The sequence below is a fragment of the Triplophysa dalaica genome, chromosome 22 (genome assembly GCF_015846415.1).
Source record: "Triplophysa dalaica isolate WHDGS20190420 chromosome 22, ASM1584641v1, whole genome shotgun sequence".
Lineage (NCBI taxonomy): Eukaryota > Metazoa > Chordata > Actinopteri > Cypriniformes > Nemacheilidae > Triplophysa > Triplophysa dalaica.
Genome location: NC_079563.1, coordinates 14,348,639 through 14,376,367, shown reverse-complemented (window position 1 = coordinate 14,376,367; position 27,729 = coordinate 14,348,639). Strand labels below are relative to the sequence as shown.

Genomic DNA, 27,729 nt, shown 5'->3' with positions numbered 1-27,729 from the left:
TCTTGTTTCCATAGAGATTTCTCCGAAGACCTCAGCCAGCTGCAGTCCTGCCCCAGAATCCCCTCTAAGTTCGGCCGAGGAGTCGGTTAAAAGCCAACAGGAGGAACAGATGTGCCGTTCATCTATCCAAGAACCCAGCGAAGCGTCCGAGTCTCAGTCCAGTACACTTTTACCGTTACCTCCGCCGGGACACTCGGGTCTCAGCATACAGGAAATGGTGGCCATGTCGCCCGAATTGGACACGTACGTCATCACCAAGAAGGTCAAAGAAGTTCTCACAGATAACAACCTCGGTGAGTGTGGTAAAAGAGATGGTGGTGGCAGCGTTACCCAATGGAACCAACAGAAAAAAATCTGTGATCATTTATTTATCACCTGTAGGACTTCCTTTCTTCTGCAAAACATTTAATAGAATATTGGTAACCGTACAATAGCGGCACCCATTGTCTTGTATTGTATGGAAACAAATCCAATCTAAGTGAAAAGGTACCACCGTTGATCGGTTACCAACATTCTTCAAAATATCTTCTTTTGTGTTCCGCAGAATAAAGAAAGGTGAAATGACAAGACGGTGAATAAATGATGACAGAATTTTCTGAAGTTCATACTGTGTTCAGTTTTTGTAGGTGTGTAACAGTTCCTGTAGTTGTGTCTTTGCACACAAAAGGCGAAGTGGAGGACATGTTGCGCTTAACGTTGACTGTCTCGATGTCCCTCCCGTAATTAATGAGAGGTCGAATGGGAATGTCACGCTGGACGTTGCCACTTTCTCCTTCACCGCTTGTTTCAACTCCCGCTGACCATCGTCCTAATGTTTCCCTCGCAGCATTCCAGCTCATCTAGCTTCGGATGTCTTTGTGAACTTTTCTAGAGTCTTTTTTTGCTTTAATGTTGCTCAGGTTTAGGAGAATTTGGATTATTGCATCGACGATAGACTCTTTCATCTCTCACTTTCTCATTTCTCAATGCGATTCCGTCTCGGGAGCATCAAAGATTTGTTATGCTCTGTAGTGGAATTGACCTGTATACGGTTGAAAATGTAAAGACAGCTGTATTTATACGAGTCTTCGGGAGAAGGAGAAGTAATCTTCGGGGATCTCGGGCGTTTGTTTTACTCTGGGGAACATTTCCATTTTGAGCATCTCAGGATCCCGTATGCTGTCAGGGGAATTTGGGTTGCTTTTATATTTATGGTAAAAGAAAATCATTGAAAGCTTACGCAGAAGTTAAAAGCTGTTTGAAACCCCTTTGCCTTGAAGGTTAAAAGCAAAATCAGCACACTGTTTGATCAAACTTTGACAGCGTAGTGCAACAAAAAAATTGATTATTTAATGCAGTTCATGCTGGTAAACCAGAATAAATAAAGACTTAAAAAAGACCAGCCAAGATGATCACCAGCGCGTGTGAATTTGGACAGGGATGCTGGTGTGCTGCTATCTTAACCAAGAGGTTTGTTTATCTGTGTTTGCAGGTCAGCGTCTTTTCGGTGAGAGCATCTTGGGTTTGACACAGGGCTCCGTGTCTGATCTGCTGGCTCGACCCAAACCCTGGCACAAGCTCAGCCTTAAGGGTCGAGAGCCGTTTGTTCGCATGCAGCTCTGGTTGGGCGACCCGCGGAACGTGGAGAAACTCATGGATATGAAAAGGATGGAAAAGAAAGGTAGTTCATTTCTCTGCTCTCGAGACATCTGCTGTCATCTGGCCACACATCAACAAACACCTGTTTTTAATTGTCTGCGTTGTTTCTTTAATGTTTTTATTTCAGCGTTTATTAAGGCGGTTCACACTTTGGTTAGTGCTTGTTTAGTTGCCAGTTCTTTTTTGGGACGTTGGAAAGCCAGCTGTCTGGCGAGGAATGGTTTTTTATTGCTTGTAAGAAAGAATTCGGTGTCCTTTCTGCTTTTTTTAAACAATAGCTTGACGCCGGAGCTGTGAAGCAAGACTTGTAGACGGTCGGATATTTTGAGCCGTGCATGGTGCTCATGTTGGTCCGAGTTTGTCTTGGAATGGTCTTATTCAACATCTTGTTCTTTGGAATGGTGCTAGGACGGTTCTTTGAACATTGTCTCTGCTCTGCCCTCTTTAACCTGTTGATCCCAAAACCAGGAATCAGGGGACTGGATAATGTCCTTTTTGGTGACTAGGACGGTCAAATGATTAATCGCGATAAATCGCATCCAGAATAAAAGTTAATGTTTACATAATATATGTCTGTGTTCTGTGCATATTGCTTTTGTATTTATAAACACAAGCACATACATGTTTATATTTAAGATTTTTTTTAAATGTATAAATGTTTATTTATAATTTCAATTATTGGTAAATATAAATAAAAACATCAGAATATTTCCCCATATATATATATAAATACATGTATGTGTGTTTTTGTGTTTATTAATACAAAATTAATATTCACAGTAAGCAGACATATATTATGTAAACACAAACGTTTATTCTGGATGTGATTGCTAACAAACATATTAAATTCAGTTATACAATAGTGAGCAAAATTAATGTCCATAGGTCATTTTTCACTGTATTTGTTTTTAATGATCCTTCAGGATTAAATCATCAATATATAAATAAAAAGTATGGTACAACTTGGTTAAAGGAATGTTTGTTTTTATTGGAAAAATGTGCATAGTATCATAGAATATGGACTGTATTATAATACACAAGAAAAGCACAGAAGAAACAAACAGTTGACAGAAAATAAGCATTTATTATTAATAATATCATTAATAATTTGCGTTCAGTTATTCATATTTTGTTGATTCTTTCTTGGTTTTGACTAATGCAGTCATTCTCCTGGGCCGTGATAAAATAAGCTTTGCGCATGCATGCCATTTTTTGCCAAGCGTCCTAATGTTTTCTCAAAAATCCATTTATACTCCATGCAAAAATGTAAGTTTTTAATACATCTTTAATAATATCTTTGAATAAAAGGCAAAGAAAGTCAAGGTTGGACATCCCTTTCGGGGACTACTGACCACAAACCTAGCTTTCGACCTCCAGAGAATTTAATATAATTGTAACAAAATTTAAAAACAAAAACATTCTACAGAACTGTTGCAGAACATCAGTGCCCAGAACGCTAAACTCGCACGTGTCCGTATCTACACACCGTAACTGTTATTGTTTGTGTTTATCCATTATTTATTCCAGCGACAGAGTTTGGGAAAAACAATCTTTCAGCTGCCTCTCGTCAGCACGCATCTCTTTAATGTGTAGAGATGTACGAGATGCTGAAGAGGAGCTGGTCGGGCGGAGGCAGAGCTGATGGGGACTGTTTGATTGCTCTTTTTTGCCTCTTTAATAGTCCAGATGTGTCCTCTGGCTGCCGAATGGGCCGCACATGCTCTGTGAGGCTGCTCGCCTCGCCGCTGTCTGTATTGATGAGGGTGGGAGATGTCAGTTCTGTGATCGGCTGTGACAGGCTGTGGCTCTGTGGGGCCGGCTTACTTAAAGTCCACTGCACCCAGCGCCGGGCCTGCCAGCCTCCGAGCTTTCAGTAGGCCAAGTGAACATTCCTGGAGTCATTAGGCCTGTTTAACACTCCTCTCGGGCTAAAAGTGACATTACTGGTGCTCCCTGGGTGAGGATGACGACGACGGATTCTTTGTGAGTCAGGATTCTCAGTGCGTGCGTGTACGGAGAGGGTAAAACTCGGGATGTTAAAACGACACGGGCTCGGCCACGCAGCCCTTGAGCTCATTGTTCGCTTGCCGCCGACGGAAAGCAACGGCTTTGCGCTCTGTCTCTCTCCACATCCCTGTTTTTCTCTCTGGCTTTTTAGAATAGAGTATGAATTTGACCTCGGCGCTGGCTATCGGCACAAAGCAAATTAGCCTTGCTTGGCCCCTATTGTGAGAGTTTTGGCCACTAGCGAAATCTTTTAGCATTGCTGATGCCCGATAGCTGTTTTTCAACAGATCCTGAAATGCGATGGAAATGACAGATTTCACACACGGCTCGGTGTAGTTAGCTGTAATGTGCTTTTCATGTGCACTCTATTGAAGTTTACAAGGCATTTAATAATGGTTATTTATTTATGGAAACATTATTTCTACTTAAAACAGGGCTTTTATTTGTAAATTTGTTTAATATTTGAAAGGATAGTTCGCAAAAATAATAAAAAAATATGGTCATCATTTTTTTTTTTTATATATTACGTTCAAAACCTGTGATGCTGTGTGGAGCACTAAAGAATATATTTTTGTATGGTTTTGTGTCCATGAAATGGAAGTCAATGGGGGTTCAGTGTTGTTTAGCTATCAACATGCTTCAAAATAACTTATTTTGTGTTTGGTAGAAGAAAATCATACAGGTTTGACATGAAGTGAATCATAAAAAAATATATTGGTGTGAACTTTCTCTACAATGAAATAAGCTTAGTCTCTTATCATAAATTCCCCTTGGAGAAGCCTTATTTAAAAATAGATACATAAAAACTACATTAATAAATTGATAAAATTGACCTATTTTTATCTGGTTTTAAATATATTAATCATCTTTTAGTACAAGTAAATAAATAATTTAAGATCTTTAAGCTGTGTTTCTGTTTAGAGCCAATGTGTAAAACTGGTTTATAGAAGCACTAATATTAGTTTTAATCAGAGATGAATTAATAATTATTACGATTTTTCTTACGAGTAAAATTAATGAACATGATAAAAGTAATACTTATAATTTATATATTTACATGTGTCATTTAAAAAATATATATATATTTTTTATATATATATTTTGTGTTTCTGTTTGAGCTAATGTTTAGGACTGCTTTTATAAAGGCCTTTTGAGTAAAAAAGCAATAATATTATTATTTATCAGAGACTGCCCTCTACTGGCTGCTCTAGATCTTATAACATATCCTGAACTTTTATTTGATCTGGTTTTATGCATGTAGTTTAAATACAATTACTTATTAAATACTTTTTTAGGGAGTTTGTACAGTAATCTAATTACACTATTGAATATGTAATAAGTAACTACGAGTAACTTGCCCAACACTGATTCCAAGTAATATCGATCAAACTCCAGTTGGGTTGCTTTGACTAAATAATAACTTTAAACTACAGCTAACTAACATAATAAAAACAGGATATCTGGTTTTGCTAATGATACACATATTTTTATTGTTTGTCAATACACTTGCGTCTTTGTCATTGTTTGCCATATTTGTGTTTATCTTTCCGATATTTACAACTGTTATGTTTATCAATATGTGTCTTCCAGCTTACATGAAGAGGCGCCACAGTTCCATCGGTGAGAGTCATTCGCTGGATGCGGGTGGTCTGTCAGGAAGTGACCTCACTCAAGGGGCCAGTCCACAGCACCTGTCGCAGCAGCATCAGCAGCAGCAGCAGCAGCAGCCCCATCTGAAGAAACCCCGCGTAGTTTTGGCTCCAGAAGAGAAGGAAGCTCTGAAAAGAGCCTACCAGCAGAAGCCTTACCCCTCTCCTAAAACCATCGAGGAGTTAGCGAGCCAGCTCAACCTCAAAACCAGCACCGTCATCAACTGGTTCCACAACTACAGGTATCATGAGAGTGTAGTGATATAGTTATAGTCAATCAGAACATCGTGTTTAGTGGTTTATGTACAGTAATGTGGAGCGGGATTTTGGATCAATGAGATTTCATAGTGGGCGGGGCTACTCAAGGCTACTGAAAAGCATCAAAAATTCATAAAAATGTTTGAGAATTGGTATCATTCTTGTCCCTCTGCAGATCTCGTATTCGAAGAGAACTTTTTATCGAAGAGATCCAGGCTGCGGCTGGTGAAGGCGGGTCCCCCTCAGTGCGGCCCCGCATGAAGTCTGGCGGCGAGGGAGAGAATAGCTGCGACGGCACAGAGTCCGACAGCACCGCGGAGGGTCGACCCGGCGGATCATCCGGGTCAGAGGAACGCAAGGGCCTAATGGAGAGTCCCGGCCTCAGCCACCGAGATGAAGACGGAGAGGGAGAGTTCCCGAGCGCCTCGGGCACCAGCAGGCCGAGAGGCGGCCTAATAGACAGCCTGTTCGGCATACCTGATTCGTCATCCGTGACATCCGCCTCCGTGACGTCCGCCTCCGCGGTCCCTCTCCGAAATCCAAAGGACAGCAGCCTACGCAAGAAAAAAGCAGCCAATCTCAACAACATCATCCACCGGCTGGAGAAAGCGGCAAACCGCGACGAGCCTCACGAATGGGAGTTCTGAAAGGCTTTGTGATGTTTTTCCTCTCACTATGTCCCTCACTGGCCAAGCCTGGTGCACGCATTTCACCAGTGAACCCGAGGGTTTTATATTTACTGTACGGGCTCTCAAAGACAGGACAAGAATCGAAAAAAGGAAACGAGTTTTAATCTGTTTGTTTTGTTTTTGTGAAGCACTTAACGGTCCTGCTGGCCACAGGACTGTGACGCCATTGGCTAATGGTGAAGAACAGACACAAAACTGAAAGCACAGGAGAGGGAGCGTTCTCACAAAATCTTCTCAAGACTGGCGACAGTCGTAAAAAAATACACACTATATCACGTCGCCTCTGTGTCTCATAGAGGCGACCTCACCAACAAGCTGAAAAACTGTTACAATAATTTATCAGTTCTCAAGACTTTTGGGGGTTTCCTCTTTTGTATCACGTAAACTTCTACTAGTTTTGAGACTAGTTTTAAGCGGTTACAAACCAAAAGTCAAGCATTTTAAAAGCAAGTGTTGGCTAGAAGGAACTCGGGGGCACCGCCCCACCCGCCTCTCCCTTCCTACCCATGAGGAGGCCATCCAATGGCTATGCAACTCTAGTACGTGATGGATTCCATTGTAATGGAACCAGCATTATTTTCACAGTTCGGAAAAAAAACTTCTCTAAGGAGAGAAGAAAATCCTTTTTATAGCAATTAAGTTGCCACCAAGAGATTGCACAGTCGATTGACTCTAAACAGCACTCCTTTTAATTTTACAACACACCTTTTGGTGAGCCTAAAAGGAAAAGATAATGCTACAAAAAACACGTTAAAAACAAACAATATTTATCCAGAATCCTGATTAAGAATCCACACGAAATTCATTTTAGCGTAACGTCGATAAAACGGTCCTGATGTGAGGTTGGAGGAATTTCGTAATAGCTAACGTAAAAAAATAGCTCAGTGTCAATTTTATCGTTATTTAGGTCTCTTGTAAGGGTAGCGTTTGTTTATTTTTCCATAGCTTTAATCTCCTCCTCGGCTTACGTTTTTAAGCTGGCCGGAGGTCTTGTTTATTAAACGTCATTTTAGGCCAAAACAAAGACAGAAATAGTGAACAAAGGATTTGTACAGTACTTTGAGTAAATATTCCTGACGAGATATTTTTTAAAGAGAATGAGCAAGCCGGATTTTTATCCTCTTATAATAGAACCGTACATCAGAGACCTCTAGCCAAGTTGGGTGGTTTGGCCCATAGAATTACAATTCTTATCCAGTGTCTCATTTTAATTCTGTGGTGTGGCCGTGGGCCACTGCACTGTATGGGTTGGTCCTCAGCGCCAGGGTACAGGACGCCGAGCGTGCAGGGAAAGCCAACCTACCGCTCGCTCTAGTACAAACTCTAAACTTCAGGTTTTTCACCAGCTTCTTCATTCACCCTTCACCCGCCGAAGCTTTCGCCCCGAGACGTAACCAAGTGTGTTCACGATACGCATTTACCCTCCAAACGACTGGAAAAGCGCGACCAATTTCACGTCACACCTTGAGCGAAATGGACACGTTTTGTTTGTTTTCTTTACTCACGACGAGAACTCTGAGACTTTTCCATTCTTGTTATTGTTTGACACGCGAAGAAAAAATGACATGCGTGAATTAAGTCGAAAAGCTTGAACGTTAGCTAGAGGTGGAATCGGAAGTGTTGCCATACGCACGTAGACCTGCCATCTCGCCACCAGGAGGCGCAGCGAAGACTCAGCACTCTGCGATTTTGGAAATTTGCTCGCTCTTGTGTGCGTTCATATGCAGTTGGTTTTCTGTAAGATGATGGTGCCACGTGCGCGTCTGTGTACAAATCAGAGTGTGGGGGTGTTTGTGTGTGTATGTGTGTATGTGTGTGACTAGAGCGATCTATATTTGTATATTACTACTACTCGCCACAGGCTGTGGAAACAAACACCTCCTCACCTCCCTAAGCTATTTAGCAGTCCTACAGCATATCACATTTAATTTCTTTTTATTTACACACGTAAGAAAAAACTAATGGTAGATTCTCTTTTGTTTGTTTTTGTTCATTTGTTTGGTGTGGTTTGCTTATTTATAGATGCTGTCTTTTACATATTGATGTCTTATATTGTTATACGTGCTCTTTTTTTTGTAATGGAAGGGACTATAAAAGGTCAGGTTACATATTTTTAGACAAATAGACTGCCGGCAGTATTGGATTACATTTAAATGATGTACTTTTGATACATGTCTATTGATTAATTCTGAAGATTATCATTTTGATTTGTGTTTTCGTATATTTTACTCAACTGTCATTGAGCTGGATGAACACAGTTACTACGTTGACGAAGAAAGCAGAACTATATGTGTCGCATTAATGATTTAAGTAGTACGCTTTTAGATGTTTTAATAGAAGAAGACTTTAAAGATGACAATTCAAGATGAATTGCGTTTGGCTGTATTCACTCGTAATTGATGCTCTTGAATTTGGTTTTCAGGTATAACCTGCAAACGCTCTGAGATTACGTTTATTATCGCAATCAAGCTTAGTCGCTACAATGAGCCAGTGAACAACTGGTAGTTGACGTCACTGAAAATAGCTGTCGCTCTGAGCTGCACCTTTGAGAAATCTGACATTTTTTAGTAGGAATGAAATTCACTTGATGTTTGATGAACTTTGCGCCGGTGAATTTCGGAAAACGACGGCTTAAAACTACCTTTGGCCTTCTTTGTTGTGTGCCAATGAAAGATTAAATCAAATTTGTCTCTTTTAGACCTAAAAAAGCACAGAGTTACACGAACCAATGTTTTTAAGGAAACATACGAAAGCCCGTGACTGTTTCTCAAACTTTCTCCACGTCTAACATTGGAGTGCCTTCAATGAAAACTCTTTGCGTCTTTTTCATTCCAAATAAGTATTGTACGCAGATTGGAAATATCCCGTGTCAGATCATACCACATTTTTGCAATTTAGCCAGCAAGTTGATAATAAGGTCTCATCTAGTCTCAGGTCATAATATTCTGTACTTTTATGGTGTGTGTGTATTGTTTTATCTAAGAGAAAACAGCTGTCCCAGGATTCAGGCTTGGTTCTAAAAACCAACGTTTTTACAGTGGGAATTTTGACTAAAATATTGTCATCTTTATTCGTCCCGAATCATTTCTTTTTAACCCTTTCTAGCCATTCTGTATGTCATTTCGTATTTAAACAGCAAGTTCTCCGCTAAAGAGGTGGGTTTAGCATGTGGAAGTATTGAATTGATTTGTACACTGAAGTGTGGACCAAATTGTCAAAACAGACTTTTAAAGTCTCTTTTCTGATCATAACCATGTGATTTTAATTGAACACAGAAAAGAAAAAAAGAACTTCAAGGAGCACATTTAAATCTGGTCTATATTAAGGCTGCTTTTTACATCCGTCACATTGATTTGTTGTTTGGAAACGTTTTCACTGAAACGTATCGTTATTGTTGATATCATGGCATGAAACACTTAGAAATAACACGAGTTTCCGAAAACGATTCTCAATTCAGATGTCCAGCACTTTTCTCTGCTTCTTTTTGCAAATATTTTTCTATGGAAAGTATTGCAGATAACTAAACACATCGACTTGCAACTGCACAGACAGCACGTTTATATGATTTCTAAGAAAAAAACGAAAAAAGAAAAAACGAAAACGAAGAAACAAAAAAAGATCATCCTTATCGATATTACATTGGTAGTCACAAGTAGCATTAATGTAGATATTCGTCCGTAGCTTAGTTCGGTAGTGATGTCATAATTGTTACCTCGTTTATTCCCGCACACTTACATCACTTCCTGAGACAGTATGTTCTTTCTTCACCTGAGACAATATGTTTTGAACAGATACAGTTTGTTTCATTGTATCCCAGATGGACATTTCTTTTCAAACGTTTGTAAAATGTGTTACATTTGAGGCTAGCACGATACATCTGTTCAGTGGTTCCCAGCAGGAGCAACACTTTTACAAAAGTTACGATTCATTTCGACCAATGGGATGTCTTGGTCTTGACATTCATATCTCTCTCTGTTGTTGCTCTGAATGCTGTATATGGGTAATATGAAGCCTTGTATCGAACAGGAATGGCAGCTCCCAACAAAGCTGGTATACAATAGATTCTCCTTAGGTCTCTCAAAGCTCAGGTAGAAACTTGGTTTAGCACAGCCCTTTCGTCCATTAGCTTGTCTGTGACACTTTCCCCTCTTACACCTGCTAACAACAGTTGTATGGTTTATTTTTCTATGTGTCATGGTTTTGAACCACACGATGGAGCTGAAACCTCCATTAACTGAATAAAGACTCTTCCACTTTGTTCTCTTGATATGTATTTAGTTTGGTTGTTTTTTCCTTTGTGTATCTTCATGTAGCCTTGTATTCTGTTCCCAGCGCTGTTACAGTTCTAATCCAAAATGAAAAAAAGCAATATCACTGTTTGAAATTCATTATTATTATTATTCCTCATTACCACCATAGGTGTATTAACTGAAGTAAATATCTTTTGTACAAACACAACTCCACTGTATTTTGCATTTATTTGAGTATTTCTGGTGTCAGTAGATATCAGAAATATAAACCCAAGATGAAGAAGCGTGTGCTAGCTACGTATGGTTGTATACAGCCGTTGAAAAAAATTGCAGGCATTTATTTAAAAAAAATCTGAATATTCTATTTTTAGAAAATGTTTTGTTTGCCCAGTGAACATTTCTCCAAAATTCCAAAATGGAAAAAATGTATTTGCATTTATTATTATTTTTTTGTAAAAATAACAAAAACATAATGTTGGCAGATCTTGAATACAGCAAATACAACAAGTTCATATTCATGATTAAACAATAAAATACTAACGTTAACACATATTTTTGTTTAAACATGAATTTATGATAGATAAGACTGATCTGCATTCTGTCACCATTCACTCACCTTCAAATGGTTCCAAATCTGTATAAATAAAAACAATTAGAAAGAATGCTTATAACCAGACAGATCCCCCCTCCCATTGACTCCCATTGTAGGTCTGTTAAACACAAAAGAAGACATTATGAAGAATGTAGGACAGCAAACAGTTCTTTTTGACTACCATTGTATTTTTCCTATTATGGTGGTCAATGGGGAGGATCTGTCTGGTTATAAGCATTCTTCCAAATATCTTTCTCAGTGTTCATCGGAACAATGAAATGTACACAGATTTGGAGCAACTCGAAGGTGAGTAAATGATGACAGAATTTTCGTTTTTGGGTAAAGTATCCCTTTAATGCAAAACTAGTTATCTATTAATTTTTTCCACAGCTGAAGTCTCTGTATTAAACAAATAGAACAAAGATACTATCTTTTTTATAATTGTATTTTTACATCCATAGAATACATATTCATCTATGTATTTAAACAATCGGAAGGCACAGTTTCTTTACAAGGTCTGTACTGATGAGGCATTGTTGTACTCCCATCAATTCTCCATTTACAGTCATAGGCTATAATTTGGGATTCAACCCTAAATTATATATTTTTTAATTATGATTAACATTTGTTTTAGCAGCCTATTACTGAACCATTACCCAACCACCTCTTTCCTTCATTCATCAAAGTAATACATTAAACCTTAATTGTAAAGTGATTGATGTCTATTTTGTACACAATATGTCAGTTTTACCAAAGCCTAACAAGTTTAGATTGACAGAACTGTCCAGTCAAATAAACACCAGAACTTTGCGAGTCTTTACCCAGATGCCATGTGCAAAATACTGCCATCTGTGCTCACCAGCCATAACCTCATTTTCTGAAGAACATAAATCATTCCTATGAATACAAGCATTTAACCACTGAGGCAAGGCCCACACTTACAAATGCAGTCATTAAACAACCAAATGTGTCTATTCATTTGCCTCCTTAAATTAAATTATTCCCTTTTTTCACCTAAATACCAGTTAATCGAAGGGAAACAAGTATTCGCAACAAAATTACTTACTGAAAATAAATAACGGCCTACAAAGATAGATTAGTTGGTATGATCTCATAGTCATACAGCAGTAGTAATGATATTTGGGCAGAAACTATGGTTACCATGATGATCTTGCAAAGCTCGGTTTTAATAATGATATGATCAAGTCCATCCCATAAAATAGTGTGTTTGCACATTCAATTGACAAAATGAGGTGACAGATCCACCTCAAGCATCCATTCGCATTAATCAATTGCTAGACCTCATAGTAAACACGATTGCCATGGCCATCACCAGAAGCATCCCTACAGCAAACTCCTTCATTCTGCCCAGTTCCACATCATCATACTTCGCCTTCTGCTTCCTAAGGATCTCCTCCCTGCGTTGGCGCAGCTCCTTCTCTCTCTGCAGTTGTTCTCCATAGTGCGCTCTGATGAAAGCGTCAAAGTCAAAGATCTTGTCCTGGTCGACCGCGACCGATGAAGAGCGTCGGCCTTGGGTCGTTTGACCAGACGATGACGCTGTTCTCTCACTTTCGGTGGGTCTGCTGGAGCCTGTGAGGTCAGCTACACTCAGAATCCCACGGTCGTATTTCCTTCTCAACGCTTTATTACCGAGCACGTTGTACGCCTCGCTGATCTGAGAGAAGTGAAACGTGGCTTCCCCGCTCCCTGCGTTTCTGTCCGGGTGATATATGAAGGACTGTTTATAGTAAGCAGTCTTGATTTGCGTGTGAGTGGCTGTCGGAGACACCTCGAGAATGTCATAGTAGGCAGTCTTCGATTTGTGCAGCGGTCCTGTGCTGTCATTATTCTGTGTTCTACTATAAGCCCTTGAGAAAGACGTGAAGTGCCCTAAACGAGCACGTGGAAGTCCATAGTGTGTCTGTGCATGGATGGATCTCCTTGTAAAGGGATAGCCAGCACTGCCACGCAGGAGAGGACGCCTTACGTGTGTTTTTAAACGCGAGAACACGAGAACTGGAGTTATGGCATCTGCTTTAATCCCCAATTTAATGCAGTCACTCCACGTATTTCCATAAATAGTATCGCTAAGGAAGTCCAATGGCGATTTAAAGATGTCAGATGATTTCTCTTGGGGTGTCTTCAAACCCGATCCTTGATCGCGCGCAACGCGATTATTATGAGCTGCACAAAACTGCGGTGAATGATTTAATGCTGCAACATAACCTGCCTTTAAGACCGGTTTACCCACTTTATCCAAAAGCGATAAATACGAGGGTTTTATAAACTTGTAAGCTTGTCTCCCGCACCGCAGTCTGACCTCCGCCATTGCGCAGAGATCAAGGAAAACACAACCGGCCTTACTAGCGAACGGCAAATCGACCAATTAAAAGCACGCTTCTTTGCGGGTCGCTCGGAACTGGCCAATGGCGCGTGATGATACTGTTTCCGTGTAAGGGATTGGCTGAGTGTTCGTGTTAGTGTAACGTCATTAAAATTACGTAACCTTCTGTACAGAGACTGTAGATTGTACTGTTAATGCAAATTATTTACTGAAGGATTGGGAAAATCATATAAAGTAGACTGTGACATTCCTGAGTGGCTATGAACTGTCCTTATATGGTCACGACTGAAATCTTTCTACCCATTTTCAAGTCAAATTGAATATTTTGACTGGTTTAAAAATGCTGTTTTACTTATTTTTAAAGAGATCATATAATTGAGCATAATCCTCTTTCAATAAATACTGTATTTTTTACTTTACTTTAATAGAACTGTACATTATTTAGGCTATACACAATTACATCCATACGGTTTTGTGCCGAAAACACAGACTCGGATCTTCAAATAAATACAAAGGGATATTTTGATGCTAAAATCAAATACATTCTGGCAGTTAGTTTCTAATTTTCAATTAATTATATATTGACCTCACACCTCAACATCAGATTGTATTATTTCGGGACATTTTCTGTGCATTTTTGCCATTATGTAACAATTGTATTGTTAAAATGATTAGAATGACGCTAAAATGAATACGTTCTGTAACCCTAGATGTGTATGGATCGAGTTGTTTATAGATCAGACTTGTGTGGATCATGGTACTCGCCATATAGCCTGAGATGCTAGAATGGCGTTCACAATTAATAAAACAAACAAACAATACGTTTCGTAACAAAATAAATATCATACAATTTAATTTATACAAGTTCAAAAGTCCACTTTAAAACTAAACCCTGATAAGCTACGTATGCACAAGTTACGCACGTTTGTAAATCTCTTTCAGTTTACGCCTACAGCGGAGCACACTAGCATGCGCAGCAATGCGCACTAGCCTGCGCAATTTGCGTATGTGCTTCTCAGCTCGCATGCATCCACCTGACCAGCACAAAGACCACACCCCCTTCTCCTGTACACAAGCTTGGCATCACAACAATCGCAGCAGACAGTCTCTGTGTGTATCGCTGTCTACGCCTTTATAACGACTAGTGTTGGTTGGTTTGTGCATGCAGCATAATGGAGCTGGCGAAACCCCGAACGGAGAACCGCCTCCGCTTTCCTTTAGCGCAGCAAGTCCGATCCAAATGGCAACATCACGGGTGAGGAGGTTCGCGCAGGAGGGGCGGACGGTCCCTCAGCCCAGAGTGATGGTGGTATTTTCGGCTGCGAGCGACACCGAAAAAGAGGAAGATGATATGTCGGGAGCGATCCCCGGGGATGAGGAGTATCGCAAACCAGCCATACCTGTCCCTAATCTAAACCTAGGGAGGTCTCTTGGCACTTTAGAGGCACCTGAGGAGGTAAATCCCTAAACCTTACAGAGGATGTGCTATTTTTATCATGAACATGTTTATTTTACAGAAAGTTTAATGTAATCTTTTCACAGCATTGGTTAAATCATCTGAGTACCACATCGTGTTGTACTTTATAAATGTATGTATTCGGTTGAGACATCAGCTCAGCTAGTTAAGCGAGTTTTCTCTTCCCGTGTGCTTCAATTTGATTGGTTCTTTATACTAGTGGGCGGATGAATGTCCTTTCTGATTGGTTCATGTCTCACGACTATCAAAACATTGCACGGTGGGATTGACCTAGGGCCTGTTTCAGAAAGGAGGTTTAGTGAAAACTCTTGAGTACATTCACCCTGAAATGAGGGAAACTTCCGTTTGAGAATGTGAAGTATGTCAAACTCGAGGAAGTGGGGTAGACCAACCCCGTTTTTAAAAGATAGGTACTCAGATTTAGTAACCATAGTAACTCTATGAACCTAACCTGGTCTTTCGATCTCCTTCGCGTTTTTAAAGTGCAAGTGGTGTACCTCATTCATTCATTCATTCATTCATTCATTCATTTATAGTCATTCATGGCACACATCTCGGCGACGAAAATGTCATTTGTGCTTTTATAGAGGATCCTGTATGCAAAGAGGCTGCATTAATTCATACGGATGTACTTTGATTCCAGGAGAAATATTTAGGACCCGAGCGGAATTTGGTCATTTCCCTGTGCATTTTTTATTAAAATTATTTTTCTTTTACAGTGAATTGGATATATCACAATATATCTTATCTGTTCTTACATCAATAACATCGACCATCGTGGCCGTGTATTACATCAGAGCATATTCTTTCCCTAACATGTTCTCACAAATTGTTGTTTTCTATGGAAGATACGAAATTACTTAATAAGGTAAAATGAAGTGCATGAATAAATAAAGAATATATACAGACATAAATGCAGAAATTAAGCGATAAAGATAATAAACAATTAGTTTAGACATGCAGCCATTCCTACCCAAATCTGCTCCGAGCAGGGTTGGCACCACTGATCCTGATTTTTACACAGAAGTCTGACACCCTAACAAGTGTCCTATACACCATGACATCTCACACTGGTCACTAGAGCACTGCAATGTTGCTTTTTTTGCTGCCGTTGCCATGGTAAATCGTTATAGCGGAGCTCCATTGATCATGGCTTGTCGTAGTTGTGGTGCAAAGTGCTTAACTCAAGGTAAGCCTACCCAGAGATGATAGAACAAACACAAATCATCTGCTCTGAAAACAAAAACTCAAAGTTTTCCAACTCGGTCTAAATCTAATGAGACTACATTTTAACTTTTGGTTGAACCTCCTTATTGAAACGGGCCCTTATGTTTTGGAACTTGGGAGGCCCATGTGAAATGTCCCAACGATGAACACAGCATGACCTAGCAAGAATACGGAAGGATATTTTAACTTTAGGCTTACAATAGAATATAGAAAATAAACAGGCAGTCTTAAGTAAATTAGACGCGGTTTATTATAGCTAAAGTGTAATAACCAGATTTTTGGCAGATTGGTTACCATTTGTATTACCATAACACAAATCTGTTTGTTTCGTTGAGGTTTTCTTTTTTGTTGTTGATAAGTTTTGCAACAAATGCCATGGATAAATTATAGTTATGGTGGTAAGACCATAGACAATTTGTGGTTATGATTGTTTTATTACAGATAAAACCATTAAACAATCAGTTGTTTTCCTGAGGGCAGATCCATTTACATTTATGCATTTGTCTGATCCATTTACATTCATTTTTTAGCAGATGCTTTTATCCAAAGTCACTAACTAATGAAACCGCATTTAACATTTTGTCATTGAGCTATGAACATCCACTATGAATCCAATGAGTCTATTTAGCATGGTTGATTTGGATTCTGAGTGTATTTCCACCAAGAATGTTAAGAGATTTCTTAAAGATTGCAGTGTATATTATTTGTAAAATGTATCTGATGGACATTATGTAAAAGGCACAGGCTGTTGCTATTAAAAATAGGCACAGTGATAAAAAATCTCCCTTTCCTCCATAGTTCCCTGAGGTTATTCCCCTTAACGTAGGAGGAACATATTTCACCACCCGGCTCTCCACTCTGCGACGTTTTGAGGACACTATGCTGGCTGCCATGTTTAGCGGTCGCCACTACATTCCTCGTGATGCAGAGGGGCGATATTTCATCGACCGAGATGGAGCAAATTTTGGGTTAGTGATTAGATACGTGAATATCTGATTAGAGTTAGTGCTCTTCCCTAAGGGAACTAAATATACTAAGCAAACAATTTCTTTATCAGAATGTAGCTTCTGTTTGTCTTTTTTTCTTCAATGCATTACATGTGATCCACTTTAGGAATCTGTTTCCTGAGAAGTACAGTACTCTTTATTAAAAGATTTGTCATAGTTTTCTTCTCAATAACATACATTAGTTGTCCCATATAATTGGCAACTACCAAAAAATTCACAGCAAACAATTCATAGTTCAAGTTATAACAGCACAAGTTATGCGTAAGCTCTTAATACATGCCCTGTTCACATAAGTGAACCTTTAAAAATAACCACGAGTAGCATTTGACATTGGGTGAAAAAATATATAGCTGTTACGAAGCACAAGGACAGCAACAAACACGTGTGGATGAATAGATAAAAACGGACTTCCCTGCCCCAATCGGACAACACCCCGCCGTCACATTCAGAAGGGAGGCTTCCTTGGCCTGTTATAATAGGGAAAAGTCTTTCAAGCAGCCTGCCAGTGCCACCTATGGTCCCTTTCCTCTCTGTCTAGCTTTCACCCCACTGTCTTTCTCTGGGCCAATTTGTGGACCCTCGGTTTTCTTCAGTGTTGGTGGTGCTATCCAGTCACGAACGCCACAATTCAATCCCTGTTTCCCCTTGCTTAGACCCTGCAGACTTACTTGAACTTTATGAAAGTCTTAGCTCATTGTCTCCTCCTTATCTCTCTTCTTTCTCCCTTTTTTCAAACCTTGTAGCTTTCATTTATTGTCCAAGGGTGTTCATCAACAACATCGTTCTTCCGTTACCTCACTTTTTTCATGACGTCACTGTCACTCAGTTTATATGCATTACACTACATTTAATTTCATACATACTTATACATTTAATACATATCATTTATACGCCCACTGATTATGTTATTTAATGAGGTACAACTATGTTACACCAGTGATAGAAAAACTGCTGAAGTTTATGATTAGAACCATGAAGGCCAGATGAAAATATGCTTTGTTTGCTTCTCTGACTTCAGCGATATTCTGAATTTTTTGCGAGAGGGTGAGCTGCCTCCGAGGGACCGAGTTCGTGCTGTACACAGAGAAGCTCAGTACTATGCCATCGGACCTCTTTTGGAAACCCTGGAAGATACACAGCCACTTACTGGAGAGAAAGTACGGACGGCCTTTCTTGATCTCTTGCCGAATTACAAAGGTAATATAAACCAGTTTCTCAATTATATTTACATTTTGAATTACGCTTTTTTCCAAAGCAAGTTTTATATTTCAACTTTATTTGATCAGCATGACCCACTACAAATGCAAAATAGCCAAAACAAACAGTGTTCAATTTTGTCCCTCCTCAATCCAGAAAATTTAGAGCACATTGTGGAGATCGCAAAACTTCGCGCCATGCAGCGAAAGGCCCGCTTCGCAAAGCTGAAGATCTGCGTGTACAAGGAGGAGATGCCCATCACCCCTTATGAAAGGCCGCTGTTCAACTCACTACGGTTTGAGCGCTCTGAGAGTGAGGCCAAGCTGTTCGAGCACCATTGTGATGTGGATGTGTCGTTTGGGCCCTGGGAGGCTGTGGCAGATGTTTATGACCTTCTTCATTGCATAGTGAGCGACTTGGCAGAACGTGGGATCACCGCAGACCAGCAGTGCATCGGCGTTTGTGACAAACACCTTATTAACCACTACTACTGCAAACGGCCAATCTATGAGTTTAAAATCACCTGGTGGTGAAAGGGTGGTATGTTTGGAGGTCTTGCCTCTTTTGCCAAAAACTAAGACGCACAAGCTTTGAGCACATGTGATGTGTGCTACTGTCTTAGTGAAACCAGCAGCGTTCTCGAATCCTTGTCCAGTGTGCAAAAAGAATGACAAGTGTGTGATGGAGATGGAGGTTGATGGCTCGCTGTGGAACGGTGGTTTCAACCCAAATTTACTTTTTCGGCAGCTGTTCTGATCTCTTAGTTTTGCAAGTACTTGTTTAGCTTTATTTAAAACAAACCCTACTTGTAATGGTTTTGTGCAGTTGTAGTTTAAAGGGTTTTCTGGAATCATGCTCAGAGAAAGTTATATTATGTGACACGGTGTTTTTAAATATAAAATCTCTGCAAAGTTTCCATGTAAGATGTGCAATGAATGTATTAACAATCTGATTCTGTAGAATCAATCAACTGGACTCAGATTACAGGTCTGTCCTTTCTTGTGTTGTGTTCATGACGGTCCCCCCCACACAGTATTTACATACAGTGATTTTTACTAAATTGTTTTAATTTAATATGAAGAACCTTATTTTAGAAGTCCTGTAGATTTCCAACAGATAAAAACGACAATAAATACAAGACAACCACACCAAGCTTCACACAAGGCCTTCTAAAATCTGCCATACGTCAAGGTTTTGGTTTAAACCAAGGTTATTTAACTAAATAAATAAAACAGTTTTCAAAAGAGAGTCCAAAATAGATTACCAGATATATTGTATTTAGGATACGATGCACTAGATATTGAATGTACTGAATATGAATTATATTGAAGTATATTAAAATAATACGAAAAGACTGTTAGCCACTTTATTGTATTTATATTACTTCTGAGACTTACTTTCTGCCGCCAATAGCTGTCTTTGCTTTTTATAGCCATAGCCCTCTGCAACAGCATATACATTTGAATTATTTGTGACCCTGGACATAGGTACATTTTTCGAAATTGAGATCTTTACATCACCTGAAAGCTGAATAATTAAGCTTTCTATTGATGTGTGGTTTGTTATGATAGGAAAGTGTCTGGCGGAGATACAACTGTTTAATCAGAGGCTCTGTAGCAGGCAATCTACTCACAAAAATAAAGTTTTTATTTATTTACTGTATGAAATTAACCAAATATCTTCATGGAACATGATCTTTACTTAAAATCCTAATGATTTTTGGCAAAAAAAGAAAAAAAAAGTTGGCCCATAGAATGTATTTTTAGCTAATGTTCCCATCCTACTTAAGACCGGTTTTATGATCCAGGGTCACATTTGTGATTTTGTTTACTAAAAATATGTGATTTTTATGTACTGTGAGAGCTGTGAAGGCCACGTGAAGACGCATGAGCTCTTGGAGAGGGTTTTCGCAGCAGAACATCTCAAATCAAATGCATTTGATAATCCTAACTGGGGTTTACTGTCTTGCCCAGTTTACTTTGTGTTGCTCAACTGATACTTGTACTCTGTTGTACATTTGGTGAATACTGTTTGTATTGCATTAATGTACTTACGATATTGTGCTAATAATAAACCATATATTTTGCCATTAATAATATGATACTTTAATAATCTATTATACACAAACAGAATCATAAAATTCTGTAAAAATTCAATGACGTGACTTTCTAGCTCCGCCCACAGAACGGAAAGACCCGTCGAACGGATATGGCATCAGAGGGGGCGTGACCTATGGCGAGGTCGCGAGAAGACCAGTGACCAGGTATGATCAGTGATCTTTCGCTGTCGTGCATTGTAACTCAAACATTTAAAACTAGCTGTTTATTTTGTAAATGCTTTGTTCATTGTCGTATTAAAGACAGCTTCTGGATATTTCTGTCACGTGATCAATTTTGTGGGTTTGTTGTGTTCTTATTTTTAGCCACGTAGCTGCTTTGCTAGCTTGACGTATTTTCCTGAGGCGGTTTTAATGACAACGTTGTTATTTCTAGTCGATAAGTTATTTGTATGACCCTTTATAACCCCATAATTGTAACCAAACTATTAAGTGATTTATAGTTGGGTTTGTAGTGACAATAAGAGACAACCTGCAGTCATTGAAAGATGTTTGAACTATTAATTGTTGTTTCGTTTGTCATTTTGTCTTAAAAGTGCTGAAATCTGTTGACCAGAGAGGTTCTGCACGGATCATTGGTCAGTATTTTTCGTTATGGAGTTTCTTTAATCTGATTATTGCAATTGTTGTAATGTCAGATTTCCAATGACTTGAAAGCATACTCCTTGTTTTTTCTAAAGGTCATATAATAACATTTTTGCAAGATATATGATGTAATCTTATTCCTGTTGTCATACCTGCAGACAGGATACGCAAATACATTTCACAATGTCATTCTTGTTTTGTATATTTACCCAGACAAAATGAGTCAGCGCACTGAACGAAGGGGGATCCATGTGGATCAATCAGAATTGCTGTGCAAGAAGGGCTGCGGTTACTTTGGGAATGCGGCGTGGCAGGGTCTGTGCTCCAAGTGCTGGAGAGAGGAGTACCAGAAAGCTCGGCAGAGGCAGATCCAGGAGGACTGGGCCCTGGCTGAAAAGTGAGTCGGGTGGTTTTGCAGAAAGACTGTAAAATCACACTTTTTGAGTATGATGACTAATATGACTAGTGTCGGATGTCCTTAAAAAGGAGGTCTGTCATCAAAGTTTGCAAGAATTCAGTGATGTGTTTTCTGTCACAGGCTCCAGAGGGAAGAGGAGGCAGCGTATGTCAGCACTCACGGCTCCTCTCAAACCCAGCCTCCGCATTCTCACTCCCAGCCCTCTCTCGCCACCTTCTCTAAGTTCGAGGAGAAGAAAACCAACGAGAAAACTCGCAAAGTCACCACTGTGAAGAAGTTCTTCAGTCCCTCTTCCCGCACAGCACCTAAAAAAGGTATGAAGTTGGTGGACGACTGTGACCACTAGTGGGTTTGGTCGGTTAAAGGAGTGTGTTCTGATTTGCTATTAACATAAAGTTTTATTTGCTCTTGTGTCCGTTGGGTACATGAAACTCACTGTCAAAACCGGTTGGATATACCTGATTCAAATAATTCAACATTTAGAAATAAATCTGATGCTTAGTTTCTGTTTCGTTGCTGACTCAGCAGTGTGTCAGCGCTGTAGATTTTGCCTAGGTCAGATTCCCAAATAAATATATATAGCACATACTTTTGCTTCCTTGCGAGAAATCATGGTTATTCATATGCAAATAATTCCCCACCATCATTCAGAGTCCTAATTTTTTTCTTCATGTCATTTGATGCTTTCTTTGATAAAGCCTCAAACTCGGCATCAGCAATTTTGGATTAATGCAAATGAATATTAACTTAACAGGTTTTGTGATTAAAATGCTTTATCATTGAATGTTGAGTATCAGTTATCCTTGCTTGATTTGATTCATTCATTTGTTTTCATATCCATTCGCGATCAGTCTCATAATTGGTCTACTCTCTAAAAAAAAGGTGCTTCAAAAGGTTCTTTGATTCCAAAGAAGAACCTTTTGGTTCCATAAATAACTTTTAAGATCTGAAGAACTTTTCTGTTTTACAAAAGGTTCTTTGTGGCGAACAAAGGTTCTTTAGATTATAAAAAAGTAGGAAAGAGATGGTTCTTTAAAGAACATTTGACTAAATGGTTCTTTGTGGAACCGAAAAGGGTACCCTCATTTTCAAACAGTTCATCCAATCTTCATCTCTCAGTTTGCTTCTCATATTTTATTTGCATCTGAATTTTTTACATGTTCCCCATTTCTCTCCTTTTCTTTGGCTTTCATTCTCACCGGAACTTTGGCACAACGTGTTCCCTTACTCCCCATATTTTATCCCCCCTGCTTTTTTGTGTCGCCCGTTTTCTGCCCACCCTGGGTTTTTTATTCCGCCCTGAAAAAGAAAGTGAGAAACGAGAGAAAGACGAGAAGTTGCAGGGCAGGAGACAGAGCCATGGAGAAAACCTCCTCAGGGATCTGAAGGGCATTTTTACCCAGCCCTGGGAGATGGGCTCGCCCACAGAAGGTAACAGAGAAAGCCCGAAGGATATAGGGGTATGAACAGAAAACATGGGTGGAGATTGCAGTGTTTTTCTTTTCTGAGGTGGACCCCAGTTTCTGTATTGTGATGTTCTGGAACAAGGAGAACATCACCTGTATTTTAAGGAATAGTTCACCTAAATATATTTATTTACGCACACAAAGAGTGAATATAGTTTGGTTTTCAGAAGACTTAAATGTAACATACTGCATTCTTTTTTACCAGGATGCTTTTTGGGTAAACTATTCCTCTCAGTATTTCACAAAGCACCACAAATAATTCTAGAAAGTGTTTCACAGTTGATGATTCCATTGAAACGTATTATGTTTGCCCCCTGAAACGCTTTGTGACATACTATTATTTCTCAATGTTGTGTGGAGGTCAGAAGACACTCATTTCATTCAGCCTGCCATTTTTCATGTGTACTGTCTCATTGTCATGCATTCCCCTCTTTTCTTGTCATTCTGGTGGCAGCCCTGGTATCGAGGCTGAGAGGTGGGTATTCACTGTAGCCCTCCAGATCACAGCAAACAAAGCAGTACAACTGTGTTTTATATGATCAGCATGCTTTTAGCCTGAGAAACCCTTCTTATGCTCTATTACTGTCAATGGGGAATTTGCAAAAATATAATGATGGCAGCAAACAGCCTACTGGTGAAATAGAAATAGTCTATTTAGACAGCAGAATGCATTCAGTTCCTTTTTTAAGAAATAAATGTTCTGTATCTGTCACAAAACATGAAAAAACTACTGCACTGCTTTTAAATACCTGTGTATAGCACAACCCTAGTTTAGAGCATAAAACGTTTAACTTTATTCTATGTAGTCTTTAATACAGTGTTATGGCCAAGCTTGTGGCTCATAATATGTTTTTAGATGCTTTTAGTAAAAAAAAAGCATGTTGGTGTAAAGTTCCTGTTTAAGTTTTTTCACCTTCGTTCTGTTGCTATCTTTAACTTTGATCAGATGTCAAAGGTGTTGGCCTGGTAACAGATAAAGATCAAGTGTTCTTTCTGTCTATTTTAACAATCTGATGTTATCAATATGCATCAATTTGTCTTCTCACGTTTACATTTTATGTGGTTTCCTCGGACGGCCTGAGGCGTCTTTTTCTTTTCGTGTGATAACCAGAATGTCGTGTAATATTCAGTCATTCCAATTGGACGCATTGTTCAAAAATGTTTCACAGTCTCTTCAGTTGTAACAATAACTAGTTGGCAGAATTTCACATGACATTCTGCAATAGCCTAAATGACTGAAATCATTTCAAAAGAAAGCCCCTTTATGTGTCTTTGTGTTTAATGTTTGTGAACTCTGTTCTGTTTTTACGTGTGTTTCAAAGAGAGCCATGAGGGAAAGACTCCAAGCCCCTCCATCACCCGTCAGTCCAGCATCGAGACCGATCGCGTGTCACGAGACTTTATGGACTTCCTGAAGACATTGCAGAAGCATGCCGGCAAAGAGATCCACAAGCAGAGCCGTGCTTTTATAGACAGCATGGGAAATAAAAGGGTGTGGCTTTAAAACTTTTTGAATCGGGCGCACCCATGCCTACTCTGTTTATCAAAAGCTATTATAAGATTAACGCTTAACATGTCTAAATAATTTAATCCGAGTCTAGCAAAACTTGAGTCATCAGATACTCTTGCTTCAGACGATGGAGATAGATGAAGCCTGTCTTTAAGAACTGAATCTCAGGCTTTTAGGTTCAGAATTGTTTTGTTTTTAAAAATACATTTTCATTCAATTATGTTCTTTTCTATCCATGTGTATTTGTAGGATCTTGGCGTAGAGGAGTTATCAGAGTGCGCTCAGGACTTCTACCAAAACATCTCGGACCGTCTCATGAATCATTATAAAGGTAGGATACATGTCATCTCCAAACCTATGACACATCTTTGGAATTCTGTAGTTAAGACTCTAGTTAGAAACCTATAGTTCTATTGTAGTGCGTGGAAGTGGGGTTCTGTAACAAATAGAGATAAGCATTCAATTACGTGTTTGTTTGTAAAACTAAAGTATGCAGGGTATATGTTACATTTTTATCAGGTTTTCACAGGGTTGTGTTTGGAGCAGACCCCCGTTATCATGTTTTTGCTATTTTCAGGACTAGCTCTCAATCTGACTAACACTTATACCATATCATAAGCATTCAAGCCATTTGTGACACAGCCTTGTGTGTTTCTCCTCCCATAGGTTCCTCTGAAAAGGTGGACAGGGTGATGGACCAGGTGGAAAAATACATCATGACTCGACTGTATAAAAGCGTCTTCTGTCCAGAGACTACTGATGATGAGAAAAAAGACCTGGCCACCCAGCACAGGATTCGGTAAGCCCCTTAGATTTATCAAAGCATTTCTTTGAACATTCCAGTAATCCTGATGTACCACAGTTGGCTCAAATTCTTTCAAACTTGAAACCAATGGCAGATGGGGAACTATTTGAAAAAAAATTCTTTAATGTTATTTCTAGAAAACCCCAAATCACACACTTACTATAAGTAATTATTAGCTTCTTGAATATTGTTGGTTTTCCAGGGCGTTGCACTGGGTAACCATTCAGATGCTGTGTGTTCCTGTGGATGAAGAGATCCCTGAGGTGTCTGATAGTGTGGTCAAAGCTATCACAGGTGGGTCTGCTAAGAATTTCCTTGATATGATTTTGTCCTTTACATGCTTTGGAGTTCTTTCCGTCAAGGTGCATTCAGAAAAAAACAGTTTTTTTTTCTACTGTAGATATCATTGAGATGGACTCAAAGCGTGTGCCGAGGGATAAGCTGGCCTGCATTACCAGCTGCAGTAAGCATATCTTCAACGCCATCAGGGTTACTAAGAATGAACCAGCCTCTGCAGATGACTTCCTGCCTACCCTCATCTTTATCGTGTTGAAGGCCAATCCACCCCGGCTGCAGTCAAACATCCAGTACATCACACGCTTCTGCATCCCCTCGAGACTTATGACGGGAGAGGATGGATACTACTTTACCAACTTGGTGGGTCCATATGTATTATTCAATGACCCCTAATGCACACTTAAAAATGTATAAATGTTATATCTGAACATTCCCCTTTTCTCATTTTCTGCTCAATCTCGTTCCCTGCAGTGCTGTGCTGTTGCCTTCATAGAGAAACTGGACGCCCAGTCATTGAATCTTAGCCCTGAGGACTTTGAGCGCTACATGTCCGGTCAGGCTTCCCCTCAAAGGCCAGATGATCCAGCAGCCTGGCCCCAGACCGGCTCCAATATTAACCCTGTGGTTAGCCAGATCCATCAAAATCAAAGCATCCTATCCAACCTAGAAAAAAGACAGCAGCAGGTCATAGAGGTGGCAAACAGCCTCCAGACCGAACTGGCAGAATGGCAGGACAGCGTGGCCCGTGAGGTCCAGCAGATCTTGGAGAGATACCCATTGGAAATCAAACCACGAGCATCTGCGATTGATGCAGAAAATGTGGAAAACGACAGGTTACCACCCCCTCTGCAGCCCCAAGTGTTTGCTGGATAGAAAACTAATCTTGGTTGATAAGCAAATCTTAATGCTTACCTTACTCATTCCAAGAAGGCCAAAATGTGTTTTTAAATGAAATGGCTGCTTTGTCCAAGATCTCTTACTACCTGTAATGTATGAAAACAGGGATGTTACCAATACATCAGAAATCCTTATCTGTTTCCTAAAAAATGTTTGTAGGATTGAAGTTATGTAGCCGAGTTCGAAAGGAAAAGGCGGCGCTTGAGAGACTAAAGCTTTAAAAAACTGTCACTAACTTGATCAACAATTAAATACTTTAGCTGTTTTAAATAACAGAAAGTAGCTGCTAATATGTAGTCTTAATCAGTTTTGATGTGCAACATATCAGCTTTTCCCACGCAGATAAGTCCATTTCACTGTAGGTTGATGTTTCCCCACCTTCTGTATGAAGGTGATTACTGTGATCTTTTTTATGGGTGTATAAAATGAACTTGTGCTTGAACTGCATAATGAAAACAATGACGTTAAACCCCATACAAACTGTTTCCTAACTGTAGCTTTTAAAGTACCTTTGGTGTGTCACAAACGCTTGATGTATAAACTTCTATGGTACCTTTCGATGATGGTCATTCTTAAATGCCAGGTCATGTTACCGATCAGCAATACTACTGTGCAGATATTTGGAGAATTAACACTATTTAATAGGTATTTGTTTGCAAAACAAAATTAATTATTGGTGTGAATACATATCTGCACATTTTTTCCAACTAGATGTTCAATTCTGTAATGGAATCAAAGGATGTACATACTTTGGAAAATAACCACTCCTAAAGCAAGACGGACGTGGCATTAATATATTTGGCATTAAATGTCAGCTTTGCAGAAAACTGTTTAAATGTGATGAAGTTTTAATTTGAAACAATGTCCCCACTTTAACAGGTACTTAACATTAAACTTGTGTGGAAATTATCAGTTCAATTAAGTTTTGAATGGTTTGTTGTGTGTAATATTAACTAAACTACTTTATTTATGATGTAAATATAACAAACTTGAAGTGTGTTGTTCGTAAATAATTCAGCAAAATATATTAGCAAAATATCTGGTAATTAGTCACTTTGAGATGTGGTTATTGAGTCAATAGGGATGGTAAGAAACACATTACATACATCACACTGTAGAAATCGTCAGTATAGTAACAGTTATTCACACCATATTATTATCTTAAATATTGATGGTCAATATGAATTATTTTACTAGTTTGTAGAATATGTCATTGAGAACATGATCAACCTAAAATTCTCAATGTTAGCCTTAATGTGCAATGTCTCAGTGGGTATAGCCTGATCTCAACCGTTCA

General features: G+C 39.3%; 4 protein-coding genes across 8 annotated transcripts in view; 3 read left to right on the top strand and 1 right to left on the bottom strand.

The window, feature by feature from the left end:
- Nucleotides 1-10,629, top strand: part of cux1a (cut-like homeobox 1a) — a 104,115-nt gene extending 93,486 nt beyond the window's left edge. For all 4 annotated transcript variants that reach the window (XM_056737140.1, XM_056737139.1, XM_056737142.1 and 1 more), the window contains 4 exons: nt 15-293; nt 1,472-1,660; nt 5,236-5,536; nt 5,728-10,629. In XM_056737140.1, the coding sequence (XP_056593118.1) occupies nt 15-293; nt 1,472-1,660; nt 5,236-5,536; nt 5,728-6,199 (1,241 nt within the window). In that variant the 3' untranslated portion in view covers nt 6,200-10,629. The remainder of the gene's footprint in view (nt 1-14; nt 294-1,471; nt 1,661-5,235; nt 5,537-5,727) is intronic.
- An 873-nt stretch (nt 10,630-11,502) lies between these two features.
- On the bottom strand, nt 11,503-13,435 carry LOC130412046 (uncharacterized). The gene has a single exon (XM_056737145.1). It carries the CDS (start codon nt 13,413-13,415, stop codon nt 12,372-12,374), a length of 1,044 nt encoding a protein of 347 aa, XP_056593123.1. The 5' UTR covers nt 13,416-13,435; the 3' UTR covers nt 11,503-12,371.
- Nucleotides 13,436-14,474: 1,039 nt separating this feature from the next.
- On the top strand, nt 14,475-20,418 carry kctd7 (potassium channel tetramerization domain containing 7). Its single transcript, XM_056735767.1, has 4 exons — nt 14,475-14,886; nt 16,933-17,102; nt 18,160-18,338; nt 18,495-20,418. Exons 1-4 carry the CDS (start codon nt 14,593-14,595, stop codon nt 18,869-18,871), a joined length of 1,020 nt encoding a protein of 339 aa, XP_056591745.1. The 5' UTR covers nt 14,475-14,592; the 3' UTR covers nt 18,872-20,418.
- Nucleotides 20,419-20,560: 142 nt separating this feature from the next.
- On the top strand, nt 20,561-27,341 carry rabgef1 (RAB guanine nucleotide exchange factor (GEF) 1). Of its 2 annotated transcripts, none has more exons than XM_056737134.1 (10): nt 20,561-20,601; nt 20,991-21,032; nt 21,253-21,436; nt 21,578-21,771; nt 24,246-24,415; nt 24,683-24,764; nt 25,100-25,232; nt 25,441-25,532; nt 25,639-25,895; nt 26,007-27,341. In XM_056737134.1, the coding sequence occupies exons 3-10, from the start codon at nt 21,258-21,260 to the stop codon at nt 26,406-26,408; spliced, it is 1,509 nt and encodes a 502-aa protein (XP_056593112.1). In that variant the 5' UTR covers nt 20,561-20,601; nt 20,991-21,032; nt 21,253-21,257; the 3' UTR covers nt 26,409-27,341. The 2 variants fall into 2 exon arrangements, with proteins under 2 accessions (XP_056593112.1, XP_056593111.1); XM_056737133.1 differs by lacking the exon at nt 20,561-20,601 and adding an exon at nt 20,717-20,737.
- The last annotated feature ends 388 nt before the right edge of the window (nt 27,342-27,729 follow it).

Coding starts and splice junctions, on each gene's coding strand:
- kctd7 (XM_056735767.1), top strand. CDS start 14,593: ATGCAGCATAATGGAGCTGGCGAAACCCCGAACGGAGAACCGCCTCCG. Junction 14,887..16,932: donor CTTTAGAGGCACCTGAGGAG/GTAAATCCCTAA, acceptor TTTCCTCCATAG/TTCCCTGAGGTTATTCCCCT. Junction 18,339..18,494: donor TCTCTTGCCGAATTACAAAG/GTAATATAAACC, acceptor TCCTCAATCCAG/AAAATTTAGAGCACATTGTG.
- LOC130412046 (XM_056737145.1), bottom strand. CDS start 13,415: ATGGCGGAGGTCAGACTGCGGTGCGGGAGACAAGCTTACAAGTTTATA.
- rabgef1 (XM_056737134.1), top strand. CDS start 21,258: ATGAGTCAGCGCACTGAACGAAGGGGGATCCATGTGGATCAATCAGAA. Junction 25,533..25,638: donor TGTGGTCAAAGCTATCACAG/GTGGGTCTGCTA, acceptor TTTCTACTGTAG/ATATCATTGAGATGGACTCA. Junction 25,896..26,006: donor GATACTACTTTACCAACTTG/GTGGGTCCATAT, acceptor CGTTCCCTGCAG/TGCTGTGCTGTTGCCTTCAT.